The sequence below is a fragment of the Rhinopithecus roxellana genome, chromosome 21 (genome assembly GCF_007565055.1).
Source record: "Rhinopithecus roxellana isolate Shanxi Qingling chromosome 21, ASM756505v1, whole genome shotgun sequence".
Taxonomy (NCBI): domain Eukaryota; kingdom Metazoa; phylum Chordata; class Mammalia; order Primates; family Cercopithecidae; genus Rhinopithecus; species Rhinopithecus roxellana.
Genome location: NC_044569.1, coordinates 6,706,132 through 6,733,716, shown reverse-complemented (window position 1 = coordinate 6,733,716; position 27,585 = coordinate 6,706,132). Strand labels below are relative to the sequence as shown.

Sequence of the window (27,585 nt, the reverse complement as noted above, 5' to 3'; positions counted from 1 at the left end):
TAAAATAACAAGAGTTGGCAAGGCGATAGGAAAACTGGAAGATTGTGCACTGCTGGTGGGAATGTAAAATGGGGCAGCACTGATGGAAAACAGTATACCAGTTCCTCTACTAAAACTAGAATGGCCCTATGATCCAATAATTTCACGTATGGCTATATATTGAAAAGAATTGAAAACAGGGTCTTGAAGAGATACTTGTTCACCCATATTCATAACTGCGTTATGCGCAATAGTCAGAAGGTGGAAGTGCCGTCAACAGATGAATAAACAAACGGGACATATGCATACGGTGTATGTACATATGTATGTCTATGTATAGACAATGTATATATAATGGAATATTATTCAGCCTTAAAGCAGAAGGAAATTCTGACACATGCTACAACCTGAAAGAACCTTCAGGCCATCATGCTACGTAAAACAAGACAGTCACAAAAGACAAATGTTGGATGGTTCCACTAATATAAGATACCAGGTAGTCAAATTCACAAATAGAGAGTATACAGTGGTGGTTTCCAGGGCCTGGGAGGAGAAGGGAATAGGGAGTTTTTATTTAATGTGTACAGAATTTTAGTTTTGCAAGATGAAAAAGTTCTGTAGATTGATTTCACAACAATATGAGTGTAATTAAGACCACTGAACTGTGTCCGTAAAAATGTTTAAAATGGCCTGGGCGCAGTAATCCCAGCACTTTCGGAGGCCGAGGCTGGCAAATCACCAGTTGCAGACCAGCCTGGCTAACATGGTGAAATCCCGTCTCTACTAAAAATACAAAAATTTAGCTGGGCGTGGTGGCATGCGCCTGTAATCCTAGATACTCTGGAGGCTGAGGCAGGAGAATCAGTTGAGCCCGGGAGGCGGAGGTTGCAGTGAGCCGAGGCCCTCTGCACTCCAGCCCAGGTGGCAAGAGTGAGACTCCGTCTCAAAAGAAAAAAAAAAAAGATCAGTTTTATGTTATGTGTATTTTGCCTCAAATAAAGATTTTTTAAGTGTGCTGTTATTTTCAGTATTATGTATTTCTTGTAGTTCAGTATTACGTATTTCTTGCAAATGGCTGGGATCCTGTATTACTAGAGACCGAGCAGATGTGGTCTGGAGCACACCTGAAAACAGGTGGAGGTTTTATAAATCTGCCAACATGTGCGAGCCGAAACAAGTGCCCTGCCAATTCATAATCACCACGTGTTGTCAGATGTTATGAGTGCTTCGGAGAGAGAGAAGAAAGAGCAAATAAGTGCTCCATGAGGAGTGGAGGGGCGTCTATAATGAGTCCATGGAGGCCCCCAGAGCCAAAAGAATTAACCCTGCACCGGGCCCCAGGCAGAAGACTCATCACAGTGCTGCGATGAGTGACCCTTCCTGCTGCCGCGATGTCCTTTTTCATCGCAAAGCATGGAATGATTTTTTTATATAACTTTTATTATAGTTTCAGGGGCACCTGTGCAGGTTTGTTCTATCGATGAATTGCGTGTTGCAGGTGTGCAGATGATTTCATCACCGGGGTAGGAAGCATAGTGCCCGATGAGTAGTTTTCCCGCCTCCCCCTCCTCCCACCCTCACTCAAGGAGGCCCTGATGTCCTGTTACTCCCTTCTTAGTGTCCGTGTTTCACTCCCACTTACAAGCGAGAACAGCAAAGCATGGAATGAATTTTCATACATAATAATCTGAGTAAAGTGCAGTTGAAGGATCTTGGAATCATCCAGGGCTGCTTCATATTTTGTTCCTATTGGATATTTGAGTCTCATTGTTTCTTCATTATAAATGTGAATTCTCAGTTCAAAAACACTGGTGTTGGCCTGGAGCGGTGGCTCACGCCTGTCATCCCAGCACTTTGGGAGGCCGAGGTGGGCGGATCACAAGGTCAGGAGATCGAGACCATCCTGGCCAACATGGTGAAACCCCGTCTCTACTAAAAAAATACAAAAAATTAGCCGGGCGACGTGGCGGGCGTCTGTAGTCCCAGCTACTGGAGAGGCTGAGGCAGGAGAATGGCGGGAACCCGGGAGGCGGAGCTGATAGTGAGCAGAGATCCTACCACTGCACTCCAGCCTAGGGACAGAGTGAGACTCCGTCTCAAAAAACCAAACTAGTGCTAAAAACAAACAAACTAGTGCTATTTCTGGACCATATACATTTATTTATTGCTTCCTTCAGAAGGTAAAGTTCAAAATTTTTGTTAATAGCCAGTAGAGAACAAAATAACTATCTGCTGTGTGTGACCTAAGATATACTTTAGGTAAATAGAAGTATATTTTTGTTGCCTTTCTTACACTTATTCTGTGTTCTTAGTTAATAAACTGGGGCACTAAAATCATGGATATTGGGATTCAAGCAGCAGTGATTTTTCTCTGAAAATTCCAGAATTTGCTTGTATATCTACAGTTTCTTACCTTTCTCTTTTTTAAAAGCAGGAACTTTTCCATCTTTTAATCTCTGCTCCAACCATAACCGTGATCACCTACTTACTCTTAGTGTATTTAATTCAGTGAAAAAAAACTTACCTTTAAAGCCTTCCATACCCTAAGCACTGCCATAAACGCAAGATGACAAGACATACACCCTTTTTGGAAGGCATTAGAATCAAAATGGGCAGCAAAACAAGCACGTAAACTAAAAAACTAGCAGAAATTCAAATTATGACTACAAATATTGTTGTGGAGGCATAGGGAGAATTGATTCTAAGAAGGAGAAATCGTAGTCATTTCCTGGAGATGGTTACTTTGGAGCTAGACTTAGATGATGCCAAGGGTGTTAACAACCGGCGACAACAAAGAGAAAGGAAGCAACATGAATGAAGTGTGCTGGGAAATGGCTTCAGGGTATTGGCTAATATTAACTACAAGGAATATCGGGCCTGAAGGAAAGAATGAAGAAGCACCAACGCTTACAGCAAAACTTAATTATCATAAATTAGCGTGAAGGTTCAGATGATAGGCCATGGACGTAATGTAATTATGCATCCTGAGCAGCTGGTATCCTGTGTGACCCCTGCAGTATTTTGGAATGATTGAGGTATCTGGAAGGAATACAGTGATATGCACATATTATGGGATTGCACTTGGAGTTGGGGGCTGGAGTTATCCTAAGAGGTATCAGAGAATCTATGAAGTCCTGCCTGTCCTGTTTCTTGGATCTTCATTGCCAAGGAGTGGGTAAAGCTCACCTGGTACATATACCCCCAGTTCTTGATTTGGGGACTCCAGAAAAGTCATAGCTACTGAAAAGCCTCCTGGTAAAATGAGGACTAGCAACACCAAAGGGACTGAGATTTTATGGTAAACCCCAAATAGTCCAGCATAACCAAGGTTTTTGTCTGTGAGAAAGAAAAGGAGACCAGGTTGCTGAAGACCTCAGGGATGCTTTTCTGGGACTCAGGGCTTTTTCTCCAGGAAGTGGGGGAATAGGGAGTCGTATGAGGAGGGTGGCGTAGAGAACATGAACTTTCCCAAGGAAACTCTGGCAGCTGTCATAATGCGGAGGGAAGAGAAATTAGAGGTAGGGAGACTGTCCTTGGCATATTAATTGTCCAAGAAGAGAAGTGAGGATGTCTTCTATGGACAGAAATGCTGGCCATGAAGCAGCAGCGCAGACAGACCAGGTTCCAAAGTGGGAGTGTGGGCCCCAAGGGTCTGATGCCTCTCTACTGGGAACTGATCCTCACCTGGGGGCCTATCTTCAGCTATCTTTTGGGAAATAGAATCTGTGAGTTCTTAAGCATTTAACATAAGATCTTCTAAAAAACTGTCCTTTCTTTTTCATATACTTGTGTCCTCACCCCACCCATCAACATTATTAGATTTTATTAGGAAGTGAAAGCTCAGAGACATTGAGTCGCTTACCAAATACATTCGTACACGTTATCAATAGAACCAGGCCTAGGATCAAAGATAAACAAAAGATATTCCAAATGCATGGAAGAGAAAAAGTTCATCTTTATCTTTTTATTTCCAAATAAGCAGTCCATTGGGATGTGCTGCTCTGTAATTGTGTCATTGTATACGTCTCAAGACAAGAGATATTTCTATGGAGAGATTTAAGACAGTCAGGAGGAGTGCCCATCCGCACCACCTACTGAAGGAGAGGGTTTCTGTGGGCCTTGCCCTGCCCAAGCTAGCACTGGCCTTAGTGTAGGCAGAGTAGCTCCTGGAGAGCAGGTGCAATGGTATCAGTTTCTTTGTACTGTGAATATCAAGATGCAATCCTGGGAAACAAAGGTTGAGTAAATTAAATAATTGTTGGATGCTGCGTATCCTAGAATTGCATGCCAGAAAGGATGTGAACTTCAAGTACAAATTTCTCATCTCACATATGAATCCTTTCAACAGTGTCTAGTTTCTTTAGAAAATTAAAAAGAGAGAGAGAGAGAGAGAGAGAGATGCCAGGCATAGTGGCTCACACCTGTAATCCCAGCACTTTGGGAGGCTGAGGCAGGCGGATCACAAAGTCAAGAGGTCAAGACCATCCTGGTCAACTGAACAGCTGGTATCCTGTGTGACCCTTGCAATATTTTGGAATGATTGAGGTATCTGCAAGGAATAGAGTGACATGCACATATTATGGGATTGCACTTGGAGGTGGGGGCTGGAATTATCCTAAGAGGTATCAGAGAGTCTATGAAGCTCTGCCTGTCCTGTTCCTTGGATCTTCATTGCCAAGGAGCGGATAAAGCTCACCTGGTACATATAGCCTCAATTAAATCCCGTCTCTACTACAAATACAAAAATTAGCTGGGCATGGTGGCGTGTGCCTGTAGTTCCAGCTACTCAGGCAGAGGTTGCAGTGAACCGAGATCGTGCCACTGCACCCCAGCCTGGTGACAGAGCAAGACTCTGTCTGAAAAAAACAAACAAACAAACAAACAAAAAACAAAACAAAAAAGGAGACAGAGAAAGAAATCTTAGGTTTTATAGTATTTGCATAGCTCGATTAAAAAAGTGTTCTTGTAGGAGACAACAATCTGCCACTGGTTAGCTTCTGCTCATTTTTTTTAGGTCTGTACATTGCTAGTACAAAATCTAAGTCTGATTCTTCAGTGTTAGTGTAGGAATGTGCAAAATCAGTTTGGAATCAGTTATGATATCAGTGGTAAGGTATGTAATGTCTATGTGATATGAAGCATTTAGTTCACTTTACCAACAGCTACAGAAAATTACAATTAAAATTCTGTATGGGACAGAACAAGTACTTTTTTTTTTTTTTTTTTTTTTTTTTTTTTTTTTTTTTTGAGACGGAGTCTCGCTCTGTCGCCGGGGCTGGAGTGCAGTGGCCGGATCTCAGCTCACTGCAAGCTCCGCCTCCCGGGTTCACGCCATTCCCTGCCTCAGCCTCCCGAGTAGCTGGGACTACGGCGCCCGCCACCTCGCCCGGCTAGATTTTGTATATTTTAGGAGACGGGGTTTCACCATGTTAGCCAGGATGGTCTCGATCTCCTGACCTCGTGATCCGCCCGTCTCGGCCTCCCAAAGTGCTGGGATTACAGGCTTGAGCCACCGCGCCCGGCCAGAACAAGTACTTTTAAACTGAGAGTTGATGAGGTTAGTTCTAGCATATGTGCCAGGCGTGGAACAAGGAGAAGGACTCAGTAGCTGGAAGAGCTGCCACTTAGATTAACCCAGCTTGTCCAGCTTGTCTGATTTTACATCGAAAAGCTTTTTCTGTGTACTTTATACAAGAAATTTACATTTTAATCTAGGGCTGCAAAAACATTTTCAGAAAGTTCTACCATTCTAAGTGGGACATAACTTTTTTCACTCGGGAAATTGTTATTTCAAACGCTAACTCCAAAAAAAAAAATCTGTCTGGAACCTAAGAAAAAAATATTTTATATTAAGAACAAGTTATGGTATAACTTATTTGTTTCTGATAAAACTGAAGAAAGTTAGTTTAATTTCTATTTAGCTTACTTTAAAATCTGTGGTTCATCAATACACTAATATTGCACTTGCATTGTGATAGAAAACAGCACTCACCCTGAGAGATTTTACAAGTGAAGGGCATGCAGCCTTTGAAGATTCTATAACTGAAGAATGTTAAGATTAAAAATTAAAGGAAACTCACATATAAAAGTTGCAAACAGTCTGGGTGCAATTGTTCACACCTATAATCCTCGCACTTTTGGAGGCTAAGGTGGGAGGATCGCTTGAGCTCAGGAGTTCGAGACCAGCCTAGGCAATATAATGAGACTTTGTCTCTACAAGTAATTAAAAAAAAATAGTTGGGTATGGTGGCATGCTCTTGTGTTCCTAGCCACTTGGGAGGCCCAGGCAGTCAAGGCTGCAGTGGGGTGTGATCATGCCGCTGCACTCCAGCCTGGGTGACAGAGCGAGACCCCATTTCAAACACAAAAAATAAATAAAAGATGCAAATAGTAGAAAGGTGTGAAACTCACTTAACCTGTAAAGTTTTATGCATTTAGTAGAGTCTTTTCTTAGAAAAATTGCCCATCAAAATGAATTTCTAAATGTCATATTTTACACAGTTTTCCATTATATAAACAAACACATTCTGATTAGTAGAAATCAGCATAAAAATAAACCATTTCAAAATGTAACAGACTCAAAGTCATATTTCAAAGAAAATGATTAATTACTATGCTTTGAAAAAATCAAATTGCTCATAAATGATATTTGACAGAAATATATCTTACAGAAATTTTACTATATAATATTTGACTTTCATGGCTAAACTGTAGAACTATCTCCAGTTTCAATATTTGCCCAATAATGTCAACACTAGCTGAGTAGCTAATGCTGAACCCAGCCAAAACCAACATATTTGCTCATTTAGCCAGACTAGTAACATGTTACCACGTACTTGGCATTTCTATAATGCAGGGCTTTAATAGGGCTGATTTATCATTGAAACAAATTTCTTTTTTTTTTTTTTTTTTTTTTGAGGCGGAGTCTCGCTCTGTCGCCCGGACTGGAGGGCAGTGGCCAGATCTCAGCTCACTGCAGCTCCGCCTCCGGGTTTCCGCCATTCTCTGCCTCAGCCTCCCGAGTAGCTGGGACTACAGGCGCCCCCCACCTCGCCCGGCTAGTTTTTGTATTTTTAGTAGAGACGGGGTTTCACCGTGTTAGCCAGGATGGTCTCGATCTCCTGACCTCGTGATCCGCCCATCTCGGCCTCCCAAAGTGCTGGGATTACAGGCTTGAGCCACCGCGCCCGGCCACAAATTTCTAATAGATGTGCAAGAATTTAGTATTAGCTGGATTTTCAAACTGATAGAAAGATCATCTGGTCAATGTTGATGTCCATTTTATGCATACACATATGATTTCAGAATGTAGATATTATGTGCATATTATACATGTCTACATATATTCTTTAAAGATGTAGTTACATATACAGAAGGATAATTGAAATATCTACAGTAGAATGGAATAGCTCAGGAATGTGTCAAAAACAAGGTACTTTTATTCAGTGTTGGAGACATACAGCGTATTGCATCTTTTAAGTATTTTTCTTTGTTTTTTAACAGGTTGTTTGGTATCAAGTCAGTAATTCAAACGGACTGTTCCAGTACTTGGAAGATCATAGTAAACCCAGACCTGTCATGGTACCACCACGCCAACCCTATCCTCCTGCTGGTGATGTACTACACTCTGGCCACTCTGATCCGCATCTGGCTGCAAGAGCCCCTTGTAAGGACAAAAACATTTTCATGATCTTGTCTGCAAAGTAACCTAGAATCTCCAGGTGAAATGATTCACTCCTGTTCTCTACTGACTAATCAATACTCTATTCCAACACAACTCTCGTGTTCTGCGTATGATGTTTTAATTCTGCAAAGAGTATTAAGTGAATATAAATATGACCAGATCAAATACTAGCTTCCCTTTACTAATACCACAGCACACAATGTGCTGGTAAGAATGGCAGGTGGTGAGAGGAATGGAAAACTCATTTTGCTGATCACTTTAGTGTAATATGCCGTGTCGTTGTCATACATTATCTCATTTAATTAACCAAATAACTCCGATCAATAGACTAGGTATTATACCCATTTACAGATGAGGAAAATGAGGTTAGAGATGTCAATTTTTCTAAAATCACACATGTACTGGGTGGTACAAATCAGATTCTAATCCACATTTGACAACAAAGCTGGGTCCTTAGAGGCACACACCCCTGTTATCAAGGGGGCTGGTGTTTCTTAAATCTCCTCCAGCCCTCTTAGCCTGTGAAGATGTGGGAATGACAGTCCAGCTCTTCGTGGTGCCTGTTGCCTCCTGAGTATCCTCTTGTGAGGGATGGGGATTTGGATATTCCTTCCAGCGCAACTGAGGGTGTTTATTCCCTATGAAAATATGAACAAGGACACAGCATTTCTGAGGGGAGGACTGAAGCCTGGGTGGCTTCTCTTGTCTCTTTTCTCCTTCAGTGACAGAAAACATCAGCCTGATTTTCTTTACCCTAAATGACTGTCAGGAGCCCAGTTGCAAGGTAGCTTATTGACACATGAAGGAGACAAGCTGTGTAGACAGGGTCGCCGCACCGTTTCACGCCCCACTTGCGGGGAACCCCACAGCTGGGGACAGTTCTCATGAGCATGGCCCAGCCTGAGTCTCTGCATTCCAGTCCCGCCTCCTCCGAATCGCTTCTAGCCTGGGGCCCTGCAGAAGCTCCCTACTTTCTCTGTCCTGTCTTTAGACCCGCAGACTATTTCCACACGTTCCTCAGTCAAGCCAGTCAATGAGCGTTTGTGGAAGGCCAACTGGATCCGACACTGACCTAGGGGCCGGCACAGAGCAATGACATCAGTAGGCAGGGCCCCACTTAGACAGCTGTGCATTCTAAAAGAGAAAAAGTTGATCCAAGAGAAGCACACAGGATGTAAATCAGATAGCGACTAAAACTGCAGGAGGCACATATGCCTCCAGTCACCCCTGACAGAAGCGCCACCTGCAGAAATGAGGATGGTGCTGTCTTCCTCCTATGTGGTACCTCCTCCCCATCTCAGGGGCTAACAGCCATCTGTGGGATTAGGGTCTCAGAGGCCATCCTTGTTAGCAGGGTTCTTGTGGATCATCTTTCTTTTAGGCCACTGATGACAGTTGTATAGTAACAAAATGATTTATGGGTGGTAAGGAATCCCGGTCATGTTGTGTTATATTTTTCTTCAATTCTCTTCTAAAAATTGTCTGTGCCAGGAGAATCATTAAAATTGTGTCCAATTCCTCCACAAGCATGCATATGTATATGTATATATTCACAAATAAAAACATGTACATACAAAATTAAAGATATATATATTTTTTGAGATGGAGTTTCACTCTTGTTGCCCAGGCTGGAGTACAATGGCGTGATCTCGGCTCACTGCAACCTCTGCCTCCTGGGTTCAAGCAATTCTCCTGCCTCAGCCTCCTGAGTAGCTGGGATTACAGGTGCCCAACACCACACCTGGCTAATTTTTTTGTATTTTTAGTAGAGACGAGATTTCACCGTGTTGGCCAGGCTGGTCTCAAACTCCTGAGCTCATGTAAATAACTCGCCTTGGCTTCCCAAAGTGCTGGGATTACAGGCGTGAGCCACCGCAATGGGAACTATTTCTGAACAATGTCTTACACATTACAGAGATTACTTCAAGGCTTTCGAGTTATTACGATTTCCCAGCCCATTTGCTTTCTCTGGCATATCCCATGTCATCTCTCAGATAATGCAGTAGCTTGATGAGGGCTCCGTTATAACTTTGGGCCAGTGCGATATTCTGTTTCCACTGCCCTGTGCTGTCTGGCAAGCAAAGGTAGGCAGAGAGAGAGAGCCGGGAAGACCATTTAGGCTACAGGCCACACAGCAATAGCAATGTTACAAATCACAAGGTCTGCAGGGGTTTGTGGAGAAAGGGGCTTAAAACTGTCATCAACATTTCATGTGGGCTGTGTTTTACATGGGCTGGGACCAAAGTCCCGTTGCACTGAGGCAATGAGAAAAAGAAGCTGATTATATGGTAGTTCCAGATGACCTAGTACGTCTAATGAAAAATGCCAACCACCAAATGTGAGTGCTGAAGTGGACGTCTGTGAAACATGTTTGAAAAAGAGAGAGAAAAGCGTGTCGAGACTTCAGTGTATTATATGGCCCCCACCTGGCAAACGTAACGCCCCACCCAGGGAGTTAGGGTGCCCCACTTAGGAGTTCTACTCTGGTGCGCTGGGACCTAGGAATCGGGCAGTGAGACTAAGTCTGCTGCCCTCCAGTATCAGTGACATATAACTGCCCTTTTTACTAGGACACTTGTGTTGGGAAAACATGCTAAGGCACGAAAGCGCTTCTGTTCCTTGTATTCCTCTCTGTCACCTCTCCTAGACCAGTTGTTTAATTTAGGCAAATGTCTCGTGCTTAGAAATGCCCTGGCTTAGTGCCGTGTGCGCTCTAGATGGTTCTGCCTCCAATATATCCAGTCTGAATTGAAGACTGCCAGCAGCTTACACGGTTAACTGCTCACCTTTGTGAAGGCTCTTACGCTAAGAACCATGTGCATAGCTGCTTTTGAGTGCAGTTGAGAATGCACTTGGAAAAGCTGCGGATATTTAACCATGGAGCATATTCTGTAACGCATGGGGCTTAGTAGGAATAGGCAGCATTTAATATTGATGTGCTTATCAATTGCAGGGGAGCATTTTTGTCATTTTTAAAAGTGTCTTGATAAAATCCTGTATATTGTAAACGTTCACTTTGAAAAATCATCCTATTGAGCCAAAATGAAAAGCCCTCTCTTGGCCACCCAGGCTGCCGAGGGAGCTGCCTCAGGAAGCCAGACTGATCCTGTTTCTGTGTTTCAGGTGCAGGAGGAGAGGACCAAAGAAGAGGACAAAGACCTGGCTTGTAGCCTCATCCAAATAACGGCGGAGAGGAGGCGGAGCCTGTGGTACGCAACCCATTACCCCACCGACGAGAGAAAAGTAAGCCACAATGAAAGGGATTTCCATTCCCTAATTTTTCTATTTTTGTGTTTTACTGTTGAAAATGAGCCTTATAATATCATACATACCATATGATACTCATGTTGCGTGTGGTTTATAGAAACAGTGATTTAGGAGGGTTAGTACCAGAGCGGGAAAACTGTTTCCAAAGAAAATACCCAGGTGCTCTCAAGAACGTCATTTTATATTTCCGTGCTTTCTACTGAAATCTCCTCATCTTAAAAAGAATGTTCCTATTTTTTTAAAAAAAATTTGTGTAATTAAAACAAACAAACGTAGCAAAGCAGTCCGTTAGCACCGGAGGGTGAGAATTTCAGTGCTGAACTATATCGCAGAAAATAATTTCACTCTGTCGGGTATTTGGTTGATTTGGGGATTTGGCAGACAATTACTTGAAAATAAATGAAGTGAGCTTCATCACTTTGAGGCAAACAACTGACAGTAATTGTTACCAGTGATAAAATTTAAGCATGTGAGTAAACATTAGAATTTTGGAAGACTGGAAAACTCATGTCTACTGAGGGCTTAAACACTTCCCAATATTTGAGGACTTTTCTGATGAGATCGGGGTGATAGTGACAAATGTGCTTTTTACGCATGGCATACTGAAACGTGTCAGTATTTGGTAGAGTCAACACCTGTAACTTACTGAAACAGCAGTTTCCGAATCACCGCCACCCGACATGACAGTGTGTGGGTAATTGATCCAGTTCGGGTGCGTGGTATGCCAATGAGTTTTAATGGAGCAGAGTATGATGATATCAAAGCAATGGTGGGTAAAGCTACAGGCACCTGAGCAAGAACCAAGGCCAGGGCACCAAAGTGCAGAGTGGTGATTGTAGATGGAGTCCTTCGCTGCCACGCTCTGGCGGAAAACAAAAGAAAAAGGCTGGTCTCACTTAAGAAGCTGGCCACAGTGGTACTCAGTCACCACTTAGAAAAGACCCAAACAGGAATGTGGTTGAGGACCTCTCACTCCTTTGAGGTAACCGAGTGTATTGACAAGGAACAGTAGGTCACAACTGGGTAATTCAGATAACTCGTATAGTATACATAATGTAGAATACGTAATTCATATGACCTTTTGATCATTGATGGGCTATTTTGAACTGAACTCAGCTAAGTGCTATATTGACTTGTAAAAATGGCCCGTTTGCAATGTTGTAAACACAAATGCTCTTAGAATTTTTGGATGGAGTCAGCGTTTTGCTTTCCAGCATGTTCTCGAATTGAGGAGTGGGTTCTCTGTTTTTGTGGCAGTGAGTTTCTCTAAGACCCACACTCCTGCTCTCAGTGCGGCTACCCTGTGTTGAGCGAGGGGACAGTAGTGAGTGAGCTACCTTAGCAGGGACAGCACTGTGGGGCAGAGGTGGCCGCCTGTGGCATCTGGGGATTTCCCGGTCGTTTCCTCCATTGCACCTCACCAGGTTTCAGGTCATCTTATGCATTTCACTGAATGATGAAGAAAGCCCAGCTGTTTTAAAGTGAGGCCTGTGGACCTGTGGGGGTCCCGAGACCTTTGCAGGGATTCTTAGCCTCAAAACTATTTCTGTGCTAATACTTAAGACTTTTGCTTTGATGATATCAAAGCAATGATGGGTAAAACTACAGGCGCGTGAGCATGAACCAAGGCCAGGGCACCAAAGCGCAGAGCGGTGATTGTAGATGGAGTCCTTCGCTGCCACGCTCTGGACGAAAACAAAAGAAAAAGGCTGGTCTCGTTTAAGAAAATCTTGAGGAACCAGGAAGAGCTATTAATTTTCTTAAATCTCCACCTTGGCATGCTTGTCTTTTTAATATTCTATGTGATAAAATGAGAAGTCTGCCTAACGTGCCTCATACAAAGTGTGACAGTTGTCCCGAGGAGAAGCACAAATCCCCTGCAAGCATTGTGAGCTAAACTCACTGTTTCCACAGCAACCTTTTACCTGAAAGAACAGCTCGTGGACTAACAGGGCTATTCTCTTTCATTTGGGTATTTGGCAGACAATTGCTTGAAAATAAATGAAGTGAGCTCATCACTTTGAGGCAAACAACTGACAGTAATTGTTACCGTGATAACATTTAAGCATTTGAGTAAAAATTAGAATTTTGGAAAACTCATATCTACTGAGCGCTTACAAACTTTCCAGTATCTGAGGATTTTTCTGATGAGATCGGGGTGATAGTGACAAATGTGCTTTTTATGCAGGGCATACTGAAACGTGTCAGTATTTGGTAGAGTCAATACCTGTAACTCACTGAAACACCAGTTTCTGAATCACCACCCCCCTACATGACAGCGCGTGGGTGAATGATCTAGGCGGGGTGCATGGTATGCCAATGGGTTTTAATGTAGCAGAGTGTGAAAAGTTCCCGGATATGGTTTCAGATTCTGCACTACAACTGACATTCAAGAGTGCAATGGCGTGATCTTAGGTTCACTGCAACCTCCGCCTCCTGGGTTCAAGTGATTCTCCTGAATCAGCCTCCCAAGTAGCTGGGACTACAGGCACGCGCCACCATGCCTGGCTAATTTTTTTGACTTTTTAGTAGAGACACGGTTTTGCCATATTGCCCTGGCTGGTATCAAACTCCTGAGCTCAGTCAATCCACCTGCCTCGGCCTCCAAAAGTGCTAGGATTACAGGCATAAGCCGCTGCGCCCAGCCCTAAAATACTTTTCTTTTGACCCAACTGCACACCTACGTGAAGCCAGATTTTCTTTTTCTACTTCAACTGGAACACCACATCACAACACATACATTCAGATTGAATGCAGAAACAGATGTGAAAATCAGGTTGTCTTTTATTAAGCTAGACTTTAAATAGATATGCAAAATTATAAAACAATGAGACTTTCTTCACTATTTGTTTTTTAAAATATAGCTATTTAAATTATGTATATTAAGACATAATGGGTTTTAAAATTTTTTAATGAAATACATAAGTAAATAAATAAATACATACATAAGTAAATAAATATTTTAAGAATACCTGTTCTAATTTCTAGTATGGTAGATATTAATAGAAAGAACCCACATAAATTAAGTCTCTTTGGGACCCTCAGTGATTTTTAAGAACGCAAATGAGTCCTGACCTAAAATTGTGGTAGAACCACTTGCTGTGCTAATTATTATTTGGAAGGAAGCCCAGATCACCTGGTAATAATGTATTAATAGTTAAAAAGTAGAGTCATATTATAATCATGTTGTTGTATACAGTACGCAAATCTTAAAATAATCTCAAACCACATTCCAAATCAATTTTTCTTTATTATGAAAATTCTATTTATTGAAATGTAAATACATTCAGAATTCTGCATGTGTCTCAAAGGGGTATGAAACTAAGCAGCTTATTCTTGTAGAACATAACCCTTGAAAAACATGGTAACATTTATAGACAGGTGGCTGCTTCTCTGCTGTATAACTAAGCATTAACATCAGGAGATGTGTGACGTAGTTGTCATAAACAGCAGCATCCAGCTCATTTATTTGTCCCTTTATATTTTGCATGGCAATTTTAATATAGTAGCTTTCAGCAAGTTAAAGAGAATGGGTTTGTGCACAGTAAAACTTCATAGATACATAAACAGTAAAATGCTTTCAGCTTCCTTGCTAACATGCTTTCCCGCATTGCTTTTGCAGCTTTTATCCATGACCCAGGATGACTACAAACCTTCTGATGTTAGTATACCCTTAGAGTTCTCATGTATGCATGTGTAAGTGATATAAAGGCAATAGAAATAGAAGTAGCTCCTTTGAGTCTATTTTAATGATCTATTAAAATTTCCATGAGCTTTTCCATTTTTTGGTGTAAATTATATCTGGTAGACTGCTGTTAAAATGAGATTGAGTATAATCATACAAAACATATTTAAATTTTAAGAAGCTTTGTGGGCTTTTTAAAAAGCATTTTGTTCTGTAGGTATGCCTGTTACATAAATACGAAGTTTTGCATGCCCATGGGTGCACATACACGTGTATAGGTGGGTGTTATGTTTATCTCAAAAATGTAAAGCCAAAGAGACAGAAGGAGGAAACAGGCAATTGTACTTAGTGGTGTAGTAAGGACATGGCAACCTGAAGTCAGGCAGAGATCCCCAGAGGGTGATGCCTCAGCTGAGATCCAAGGGATGTCTGCATTCATCCTGTGCAGAGCCGCATAGGGCATAGGGCAGGACAGGGCTGGACCACAGCCCAGGAAAGGTCTACAGTCCCATATAGCTAGAAGGATGGCTGAGAGGTGGACAGTAGCAAAGGCTGAGGCTGGAAAGATCAGACCAAATCTTGAAGGCCTCCTTCGGCCATTTACAAGAGTTTGCTCTTCATACTGAAGACAGCAGGTGTGTAGCATGGTTTTTGGCAAAGTGCAACAAGATCAGATGCACATTATCCTGCGATCACGCTGTGGAGACTAGACTTGGAGAGGGAATGTACAAGATTCCCCTTACTGAAATATTTGGACAGTTGGCTAAGTTATTCACCTTGCAATCAACTCCTCACTGTTTGGTTACGGTGGAGGAAGGGAAGTGGAGGTGTGTCTAGATTGAAAACCCAGGACTGCTGTGACAGGTGTCCCTTTCTCTGCACTCCCGGCAGGGCCTGCTGGTGACTGTGAACGGTAACCCCGTGGATTACCACACCATCCACCCCAGCCTGCCCATGGAGAACGGCCCCGGCAAAGCCGACTTGTACTCCACCCCCCAGTACCGGTGGGAGCCCTCTGATGACTCCTCAGGTAGGCTCCAGCCCTGCGGACACGTATTGTACTCAGGGTCACACTTCTCCCTCATTTAGAAGCTTGGCCGCTCTCTGTCTTTTTGTTGTTGTTGCTTATTTGATGTTTTTTAAAACGGTATCCATGTCAGTATCATGAAGCTCACTTCTTTAAGTTCTGCCTGCATTTCGCCCCAGCATATTGCTAGTTGTGTTCTATCCTCGTATACAAAGTAAGTGACATAATTGGGGCAAACTTTGAAAATAAAAGGTGAAAACAATATTTTAAACATGTCAACTTAGGTATAGCATCTATATGTGTGTTGGTCTTTCTTTTAGTTGATATTGTAATTATAGTCAGTGGTTTTCCTGGTTCGTGTATGAATTTGTGTTTGTTTGTTTCTTTGGGTTTTTTTATTTTATTTTATTTTATTTTATTTTATTTTATTTTATTTTATTTCATTTTATTTTATTTTATTTTTGAGACAGAGTCTCATTCTGTCTCCCAGGCTGGAGTGCAATGGTACGATCTCGGCTCACTGCAACCTTCACCTCCCGTGTTCAAGAAATTCTCCTGCCTCAGCCTCCTGAGTAGCTGGGACTACAGGTGGACACCACCATGCCTGGCTAATTTTTTGTATTTTAGTAGAGACGAGATTTCAACAGTGTTGCCCAGGCTGGTCTCAAACTCCTGAGCTCAGGCAATCTGCCTGCCTCAGCCTCCCAAACTCCTCGAATTACAGGTGTGGGCCACCGCACCCGGCCGAGTGTTTTTTAAGAGTTCTTTTTTTGTCCATTTAAAAAAAAAAAATGAGGTTGTCGAAACTTCTGCAAGTCTTTTTTCCTCCCTTTTCTTTCAGTTGTTTATGTTGAAGGAGAGCACTCTCACTAAAGATGACAAATGGGTGACCCGGGGCTGAGTTTCTCTCTCAGATTTGATTTTTGGTCTGCACAGCATTTAAAAGCAATTTTAAATAGCCATCATTTAAAAAGCTGCACCTCTGACCTAGAAATGGACATTTCTGGAACCCTTGAAGAATGTGAAGGTCTGGTAACACTAGCCCCTTGCCTCTAGAAAACAGCAGTTAGCTGGACGTCTATTGTCATTGCCTCTGCCAGGGACCCATTGCCCGTCATCAGTCCATAAAGACAGAATTACAAAGTGACTGTAAAACTATTGGATTTGCATCTCTCTTTGTATGTAATTACAGCCAGAGTTCTCAGACCTTGTCCTGCCTTTAGTGAGTGGCCAGCAGCTCTCCAGTTTGCGTCTGTGGTACATCATGCTTACTCCAAGGGCCTTTTTGCATGACTCTTTATCAGGTTGATTCTGATGTCTGTTCTTCATAAATCTGTATCAGTACTTCCTGGAGTTGCCCCACAGGGCTTCTTAATACTCAACTGTACAACTGGTTAGTCGTATTATCTGACATTCCTCAGTAAGGTTAAATCAAGGTCAGCCACCACCCCCACCCCACCCTCACACCCATCCCGTGATGACACCTGAGTGCTGCATAGCATCAAACTCTACTCCCGGTCTCTGCTTCCTGCGTGCATGTGTTTTAGTTTGCAGCTCAGGCTTAAACTGGAAAGTTCAAGGAAACATGGTGCTTTCCAGTGTGCTCTTCAGAGCCTGGGCACCAGAAGCAAACACATACCCAAGAATCAGCATCTGTGGCTTCTGCCATTTGAGCTGTTGGGGTCACAGCCTAGACACCCTTCTATTTACCCATTACTTTCATGAGGACAAATAAATAGAATTTTGACTGCTGACAAGGACAACCCAGACATACTGAAATCATAAACTGGGCTTTCAAAAGTGAAACAAAAGCTGGAAACGTTTTCAAAATTGAATCTATACACACAAAAAGTGTCACAACCAGAAAAGTAGCATGGCGGTAACTCTAAAATCCATCAGATTTGGTGTTTTCACCCCTGTCTATGGCCCCAGGGGCTTTTTCGTATAAAGTGCAGGCTCATCCAGTCCTACTGCAGGAGGAATGAGAGCCAGTGGACTTCTGCCAAGGACACACCATCGTCTCATTGAGGAGCCCATGTGGAGTCGTGTGCACAGTCACTGATTTTTCAGTCATTTCTACCTCTTCTTTATGCTGCTAAGACACTTTCTCATGTAACCGACCTATACATAGCCCATTTGATTTGAACAAGAAAGACAGAAAGGACATTCTACTTAGTGGCTTCGAACAGCACTTAGTATGGCACACTTTCTCTGGACCAGGAACCTGGCCATCACTAGGCTCATTCCTCTGTCTCAAGGTTGCTCATGAGGTTGCAGTCAAGCTGCTGGCTGGAGCTGCTGTCTCATCTGAAGGCCTGTCTGGGGGAGAATCTGTTCCCAGGCTCACTGTGTAGCTATTGGCTGGCCTCAGGCTCTTGCTGATGTCTGGCTAGCAGAGCCATCAGTTCTCACACCTGGGGCTCCCCATAGGGCAGTTCACAGCATGGTAGCTGGCTTGTCTGAGGACAAGCAGGTGAGAGAATAAGAGAGCACTCAAGGTGAAAAGCAAAGTCGTTTTAAACAGAATCTTGAAAGTGACCCTTGACCCCCTCTAAAGTGCCCTGTTTGTGTGAGAAGCCTGTCACAAGTCCCACCCACACTCGAGGGGAGGGGTAACTCAACAGCATGAACACCAGGAGGTGGGGGCTCTGATGACTGGCTTAGAGGCTTCCTTCCATACCTTCTTACATGGAAGTTTTCCTTTCTCAATTCCTTTCTCAGCATTGTTGAGAAAATTTCCTTTCTCAGCATATAGATGGATCTTGAGATCGATCCCATTGATCCCATCTATATGCTGGATCCCATTACACTGACCAGGCAGAACTTATTGATTCTGTTTGAATTCTAAGGGCTTTATGAATGGGAAACAATTTCTGAAGTCTTAAATAAAAGGCTATACCAAAACCATACATGTGCTGCATTGCTTGGAACATTTATACAAACGTCACATGTTTGCATAAATAGTTAAATAAAGTATTTGTCCATCTAGAAAAGCGAGAGGAGGAAGAGGAAGAGAAAGAAGAATTTGAAGAAGAAAGGAGCCGTGAGGAAAAAAGAAGTATCAAAGTTCATGCCATGGTCTCCGCATTCCAATTCATTATGAGACAAAGTTACATCTGTGCCCTCATAGCTATGATGGTATGTATGATATGATGGTATGTATGATATGATATGATGGTATGTATAATATGATATGTATAATATGATATGGTGCTATGTATCATATGATGGTAAATATGATATATGATGGTATGTATAATACGATGATGGCATGTATGCTATGATGGTATATATGATATGATGGTATACATATAATGGTATATAAGATAGGATGGTACAATATGATAGTGCATATCTGATGGTATGTATGATATGATGCTATGTATGATATGATATGGATATATATGATATGATGCTATGTGCAGTATGATATGATGGTATGTATGATATGATGGTGTGTATAATACCTGATGGTATGTATGGTATGATGGTATGTATGATATGATATGATGGTATGTATAATATGATATGTACAATATGATATGGTGCTATGTATCATATGATGGTAAATATGATATATGATGGTATGTATAATATGATGATGGCATGTATGCTATGATGGTATAGATGATATGATGGTATACATATAATGGTATATAAGATAGGATGGTACAATATGATAGTGCATATCTGATGGTATGTATGATATGATGCTATGTATGATATGATATGGTATGTATGATATGATGCTATGTGCAGTATGATATGATGGTATGTATGATATGATGGTGTGTATAATATCTGATGGTATGTATGATATGGTATAGTATGATATGATGATATGTATGATATGCTATGTGCAATATGATGGGGTATGTATGATATGATGGTATGTATGATACAATGGTGTATACAATATCTGATGGTATGTATATGATGGTATGTATAATATGGTATACATATGGTACATAAGATATGATGGTATGATATAGTACATATATGATGGTATGTAAAATATATGGTGTGTATGATATGATGATGTGTACAATATCTGATGGTATGTGTGATACGCTATGTATGATATGATGCTGTGGGCAATGTGATATGATGGTATGTATGATATGATATGAGGAAGGTATGATATGATGCTATGTGCAATATGATATGATGGTATGTGTGATATTGTGTGTACAATATCTGATGGTATGTATGATAATGATGGTATGCATGATATGATGGTATGTATGATATGATGCTATGTGCAATATGATATGGTTTGTATGAGATGATGGTGTGTACAATATCTGATGGTATGTATGATATGATGGTATGTATGATATGATAGTGTGTACAATATCTGGTGGTATGTGTGATATGATGGTATGTATGATATGATGGTGTGTACAATATCTGGTGGTATGTGTGATATGATGGTATGTATGAGATGATGGTGTGTACAATATCTGATGGTATGTATGATATGATGGTGTGTACAATATCTGGTGGTATGTATGATGGTATGTATGAGATGATGGTGTGTACAATATCTGATGGTATGTATGATATGATGGTATGTATGATGATGGTGTGTACAATATCTGGTGGTATGTATGATATGATGGTATGTATGAGATGATGGTGTGTACAATATCTGGTGGTATGTATGATATGATGGTATGTATGATGATGGTGTGTACAATATCTGGTGGTATGTATAGATGCTGGTGTGTACAATATCTGTGGTATGTATGTATGTGTATGTATGATATGATGGTGTGTACAATATCTGGTGGTATGTATGATGGTATGTATGAGATGATGGTGTGTACAATATCTGATGGTATGTATGATATGATGGTATGTGATGATGGTGTGTACAATATCTGGTGGTATGTATGATATGATGGTATGTATGATATGATGGTGTGTACAATATCTGGTGGTATGTATGAGATGATGGTGTGTACAATATCTGATGGTATGTATGATATGGTGGTATGTATGAGATGATGGTGTGTACAATATCTGATGGTATGTATGATATGATGGTGTGTACAATATCTGATGGTATGTATGATATGATGGTATGTATGATATATGATGGTATGTATGATATGATGGTATATATGAGTGGAGGCTGCCAGAGTGCTGGAGAAAGGAGACCACAGCCCCACTGGCTCTAAGTGCTGCTATCCTCTCAGGGCCAGCAGAAGTATAGGAATCCCCCTGATGCCTTGGCAGAGAATAGTCAGCTATGTTAATTTTTCATGGGATATTTATACTACAGATTGTAAAATTGTGTCCTTTTCAACTCTATTTATCCTCCTTTTAAGTATTAATACATTTCTTTCAAATTAGCTTATCAAGTCAGACTATCTCTTATTTTGCCAATTCGAGAGGATATACTAGTTTTTCTAAATGACATTGAAGGTCTTTGAGGTTAACATAGGCTGCTTTTATTCCTTTCAGATAGTGAGAATTATGTTCACATATTATCTTAGATTTGGGTGAGAAGTTATTCCATCTTAGCTACCATAACTTTATTTTTTTTGAGACGGAGTCTCGCTCTGTCGCCCAGGCTGGAGTGCAGTGGCACAATCTTGGCTCACTGCAAGCTCCACCTCCCGGGTTCACACCATTCTCCTGCCTCACCCTCCCGAGTAGCTGGGACTACAGGCACCCGCCACCACGCCCAGCTAATTTTTTTTTTTTTTTTGTATTTTTAGTAAAGACGGGGTTTCGCCATGTTAGCCAGGATGGTCTCGATCTCCTGATCTTGTGATCCACCCACCTCGGCCTCCCAAAGTGCTGGGATTACAGGCGTGAGCCACCGTGCCCGGCCAGCTGCAATAATGTTTTACCAATATGAGCATCAAGCAACCGTGGTTCCCTAGAGCACTTTCCGATTGTGAGCTCTCAGTTTATGCATGTTTCTACTCACCATCTGCAACATCACAGCTTCAAAATAGTCCCTTGGCCCATAGATAGAAAATAAAAGAAGCTATAATTTCTCCCTTTCCCAAAAACAAATTTTCTCGGGAAATTTGATTTATTTTTGAGAAACCTAACATTCTTGTTTAAAATACGACTCTTCTAAATTCTGTGGTCAACAGTGAGATCCTATGGACACCTTTGATGATAAAAATAAAAATATTCTTTAACTCAGGGGACATAGAACCTGGGCACAGTTTCCCAGGCACTCAGTCCAGGTGCTTCTCAGACGAACCTGTGTGTGCTCAACTTCGGTTTCCAGTAAGGAACACAGCCACATGCGAGAGGAGGCTGGGAAAAAGAAAGCACCACAAAATTGAAGAGGCTAATTTGGGGATTGCCAACTCTATTCTTCAAATAAAATTAGTTCTGTGCTCTTTGGTTACTTTTTGACATTTTCTGTACATCAGCTGTTACTTTAAACTGCAGCAGATCTTTCATTCTGAACTCACAAAAGTATACCCTATTTTTTTTCTCTCTAAGCCAGATAAGTTTGGTCTTTTCTTTAAAGCAATAGAGCTAAATAAAATAAAATAAAATGAAATATTTGCATACACATTTTGTTAATTGACTGAAAAAAATCTATTGTGAAAACAACACAATCCTTCATTAAAAATGTGCCCGTGTCTGGTACCATTCTGCTGTGTTAATGGAGCTACAATATTAAGGCTTTAAAACCTCCCGCCTTCCAAGCCACCACTCCACGGCTTGGGGTCTCCGTCACTCCACCACAACTCTCTACTCTCCCTGGTTTGAATATTATTGACCTTTTCTTTTTAGATCGTTTTTACCTTACCAGGGTGGGGGAACTGAGCACTGTACTAACCATGGTCGTGTGTCCTTTTCTGTCCTCCGGAGGCCTGGAGCATCACTTATCACAGCTGGCTAACCTTCGTGCTGCTAATCTGGTCGTGCACTCTTTGGATGATTCGCAACAGAAGAAAATATGCCATGATCAGCTCTCCCTTCATGGTGGTTTATGGAAACCTATTGTTGATATTACAGTATATATGGAGTTTTGAACTTCCTGAAATTAAAAAGGTTCCAGGATTTTTAGAAAAGAAAGAGCCAGGAGAACTTGCTTCCAAAGTAAGTGAATAGAATACGATAAAACAAAACAATGACACAAAACCACAATCATCATCATAATCGTATCCAACAAAACCTTACAAAAACAGGCTCCAAATATTCACTGCTTTGTAAAAATGAACAAATATGAGACTGTGGGACACAATTTATGGTGCTTAGAGGCCTCTGTAGTTTAAACATGAACATATATTACACCATGATTTAGCTTTTACTTAGAAATAACAATGTTTTCCACTCAAAGAAAATTTGTATAAATTTTTTTAAGTATAAATCCTACTAGAGTAAAAATGAGGTGTGAAAATAGGAAAATACAGTGTAAAATGTGTTAAGGAGTACAGGGCTGTCTTTGATTACCATTTTATAAAACATGCTTAGCATGTTAGTGTCACAAATAAGTATTGATTATTCATGACGTTTTTCTTCAATTCTTTCCTAAAGAACATTTTTAGCAGCAAAAATTAAGTATGACACTTGCTGTTTTTCTTCTACTGATTGTCTGATACGTTCTTATCTGAGTTAGAATGTTCATACTCTTTTCATTACTCATTTGTTTTTATGAGCCATTTTAACAGTTTTATTTCAAAAGATTAGATTTCCAAATTTACTGTTTGTTTTGTTAACAAAATGGCAGACTAAACACACATTCCCTTTGTGTTAATAATTTAGTTCTAAGACAGGAAAAATAAACGTGTATATATTGAATGGGTCTTGGAAATTAGTATCTTTGGAGGAGATGGTCATTTACATCACATGAAATTCACCTTTCCTGGGAGCAACTGCCCACTTTAAGGATTATCACACACCCCATATCCAAGGCAATCAGCTGTAAATGGGGTAGAGTACACTAGGGCAAAGTTTGCTCTTCGTAACAGATTTTTGGGTGAAGAACTACTGGGGTAAATGACACACATTCTAACAGATGAATTCTAGTGACAGAGGTAAGAATATAACCCCTGTGTTCATGGACCAAGGCATTTCATTCATTGATCCATTCATCCCAAACTCCCATGCCTGCTTCTTCTCCTCACCCTGCTCCATGCTGAAAATCCCACTTTGTACTCTCACTTACTCTCTCTCCCTCTTTCCTCTTAAACACAGACCCACACACACATATTCACACACAACTGGTAACTTAGTCTTCTTCTACTTAAAAACATCAAAATTATATTCTTTTGACTGTGTAAATTCATCAGAGTCTGACTCCGAATAGCAATGAAACTGCTAAAATGGCCAAGTCACTAGTTGAATTATCTCCTGTCGAATCTAAAATTAACAGTTCTTTAGGAGGAAAACATTATTTGGGAAATAAATTTGTTACTCGTGGAAAAAAAAAGTTATTCTGGGAATCTAGGTCTGCACTTATATTTTAATGCACCCAGGAACTCAAAAAAAAGTGCAGAGTTTTGTCACAGAAGATAGTAATACACCTCCAGGCTGATAACATTGCTATTACAGTAACATGTGTAAAACCCGTTTTTAAACACACACTGTTTATGGAGTGTAGTGGATGAGTCAGTGTGATAGAGAATGAGAGAATAGAATCTCATCCTCCGTCCTCAAGGGTGTGAACCCCTCCCATGGAGCCGGACGCACCTGCTTGACAGCTTTCCTCAGTCCCAGAGCATCTCATTTCTGGCTCCATGTCAAGACCTTTTATTAAATAACTCACCTTCTCTAAGAATGATGTCCCACTTGCTCTCAATTATTCTTAACCTCTCTGAATATGCATTGAAGAAACAATTTTTCCCCCCAGTTTGCAGCAATAGTTCAATTCATAGTGGCTTCCAGAATTTTAACTTCAGATTTGCATAAATGTAGGCACTCCGGTTCTTGATTTCATTAGGCCCTGGGCATATTGGCCAGGACTTACTGGCACTAGTCTATGTTGAAAGTAAATAATAAGTAGACATTTATGGATAGGTAAGTGGTCAATTCAAACTGAAAGTGACCCATTCATTTATATTTGTTTATATTTTATTTTGTTTTATTTTTTCACTTCACTGGTAAATATTTATAAAAAGTCTACTATGAACCACGAGATACCACTTCACATCTACTAGGATGGCTATAATTTTTTTTTTTTTTTTTGAGATGGAGTCTCGCTCTGTTGCCCAGGCTGGAGTGCAGTGGCGTGATCTCGGCTCACTGCAAGTTCCGCCTCCCAGGTTCAAACCATTCTCCTGCCTCAGCCTTCCAAATAGCTGGGACTACAGGTGATCGCCACCACGCCTGGCTAATTTTTTTGTGTTTTTTCTTTTAGTAGAGGCGGCGTTTCACTATGTTAGCCAGGATGGTCTCGATCTCCTGACCTCATGATCTGCCTGCCTTGGCCTCCCAAAATGCTGGGATTACAGGCGTGAGCCACTGTACCCAGCCAGAATGGCTATAATTTTTAAAAAGGTAGATAATAACCTGTGCTACTGAGGACATGGAGAAGTTGAAACAGTCACACACTGCTGGGTGGGAATGTAAAATGGTGCAGCAACTTTGGAAAACAAAGTGCCAGTTCCTCAAAATGTTAAACGTAAAATTATCATAAGACCAGCAATTCCAGTCCTAGGTTCATTTACCCAGGAGGATTGAAACCATCTGTCCACACAAAAACTTGTATATGAATGTTCATAGCAGCATTATCCATCATAGCTAAAATATGGAAATGATCCAAATGCCTATTAACTAATGAAGGGATAAAATGTTGTATGGCCATGCAATGAAATATTGCTGGGTAATTAAAAGAGATAAAGAACTGTGCATGCTACCTACCAGTGGATCAACCTGGAAAACATTATGCTAAGTAAAAGCAATCCATTCACGAAAGGCTACCTATTATATAAGTTCATTCATAAAAAATTTCCAGATTAGGCAAAGCTATAGAGACAAAAAAATGAATTTGTAGTTGGCTAGGGCTGAGACAGGAAGAAAAGGAAGTACCTGCCATGGGGCTTCTTACACAAGGTTGATGAAAGTGTTGCAAAATGCATTGCAGTGATGGTTGCACAACTCTGTGAATATACTAAAAACCACTGAATCTAAATGGGTGAATTGTATGGTATGTGAATTATATCTCAATAAAGCTATTTTTAAAAACCACTGTGTGTGACCAGGCATGGTGGCTCACACCTGTAGTCCCAGCACTTTAGGAGGCCAAAGTAAACAGATCAGCTGAGGTCAGGAGTTCGAGACCAGCATGGCTAACTTGGTGAAACCCCGTCTCTACTAAAAAAATACAAAAACTAGCTGGGCATGGTGGTGTATGCCTGTAATCCCAGCTACTTGGGAGGCTGAGGCAGGATAATCGCTTGAATCTGGGAGGCAGAGGTTGCAGTGAGCTGAAATCGTTCCATTACACTCCAGCCTGGACAATTAGAGCGAAACTCCCTCTCAAAAAACAACAACCACAACAACAAACCTACTGTGTGTTAGGTACTATATTTCCTAAACAATAGAGTTCCCCCAAATCAAAAAGTTTTTGATTTCTTCGTCCTTAAGAAAATGTTACTCTGAAAGTATGAGTACTTAGATTCCCTTCAGCTTTAGAAGATTAATAATAAGGGGTTCTATTTTCTGGGATGAATTTTTCCTTTTCCCATCTATGGAATTCTTCAAAATAAGGAACATTGCAGTCAAGGGAGTATTATGCAAGGAGTATGTCTTCTTTTACAATTGTAATGACGTCACAGTCAGGAGGGACTCAACCAAGGACCAGCACCTCAAGGGAGACCACTTGTTGCAGTTGATTTCCTGCCCAGGTGGAAGTCGTTAGAAAGGTAGGGTTCATCTTCCTCAGGACTTGCGTGGTGCTCCTGGCACCCAACACAAGCATGGGAGCATGCTCAGAAAAAGGACTTACAAGCCGTGAATCTCAGCTGAAATCAGGCAGGTGACCTGACTCTGTCTCCAGTAAAAATGTTTATTTATGGTGCTCCCACTGGAATGCGGAGAAAATGTTATATTTGTTGAATGTTTTTACATTCCAAATGGTTGCCTAATTCTTGTTTTGCTGCTTCTCTACTTTCAGATCCTTTTCACCATTACTTTTTGGCTACTGCTGAGGCAGCACCTCACAGAGCAAAAAGCTCTGCGAGAAAAGGAAGCTCTTTTATCGGAGGTCAAAATTGGCAGTCAGGATAATGAAGAAAAATGTAAATTAGTGTACATGGTGTGTGGCCAGAGAGTTTGGTGCTCAGCAAAATTACAGAGAAAGAGCCCCAAAATACATCAGAAAGCTTCAGAATAAATGAAAGTGGAATGTAAACTTGGAGCACTAAGTAACGTTATTATAGCATGTGACTTTTGAGGTGCACGTGAGAGTTCCAAAGGAGTTGGCCGGGCGCAGTGGCTCACGCCTGTAATCCCAGCACTTTGGGAGGCTGAGGTGGGCGGATCACGAGGTCAGGAGATGGAGACCATCCTGGCTAACACGGTGAAACCCCATCTCTACTAAAAATATTTTTAAAAAATTAGCCGGGCGTGGTGGCGGCGCCTGTAGTCCCAGCTACTTGGGAGGCTGAGGCAGGAGAATGGCGGGAACCCAGGAGGCAGAGCTTGCAGTGAGCTGAGATTGTGCCACTGCACTCCAGCCCGGGCGACAGAGCGAGACTCTGTCTTCAAAAAAAATAAGATAAAAATGTGCCATTTGATCCTCATGAAGGTGATTCCCAGTGAAAGAAAAACTGAGCCTCTGAGAAATTAAATGATTCCTCCCAGGTCATACTTTTAGTGAGTATTGGAACCAAGAAACTAACTCACATCTTTTACATTTAAAACTTCTTTCTTCTTTCTTAAAAATAGTATACCACAATGTAAAAACATGATGATAATGTTATCACCTTGATAGTTTTAGACCTGCTGTATAGGTAAAAT

General features: G+C 41.3%; 1 protein-coding gene across 1 annotated transcript in view; it reads left to right on the top strand.

Annotated features, from left to right (window-relative positions):
- LOC104670260 (piezo-type mechanosensitive ion channel component 2) overlaps window positions 1-26,959 on the top strand; it is a 188,021-nt gene extending 161,062 nt beyond the window's left edge. Inside the window, exons 6-11 of the mRNA XM_030926181.1 lie at window positions 7,483-7,645; window positions 10,787-10,906; window positions 14,553-14,591; window positions 15,507-15,645; window positions 18,632-18,780; window positions 26,741-26,959. Of these exons, the coding sequence (XP_030782041.1) occupies window positions 7,483-7,645; window positions 10,787-10,906; window positions 14,553-14,591; window positions 15,507-15,645; window positions 18,632-18,780; window positions 26,741-26,959 (829 nt within the window). The remainder of the gene's footprint in view (window positions 1-7,482; window positions 7,646-10,786; window positions 10,907-14,552; window positions 14,592-15,506; window positions 15,646-18,631; window positions 18,781-26,740) is intronic.
- The last annotated feature ends 626 nt before the right edge of the window (window positions 26,960-27,585 follow it).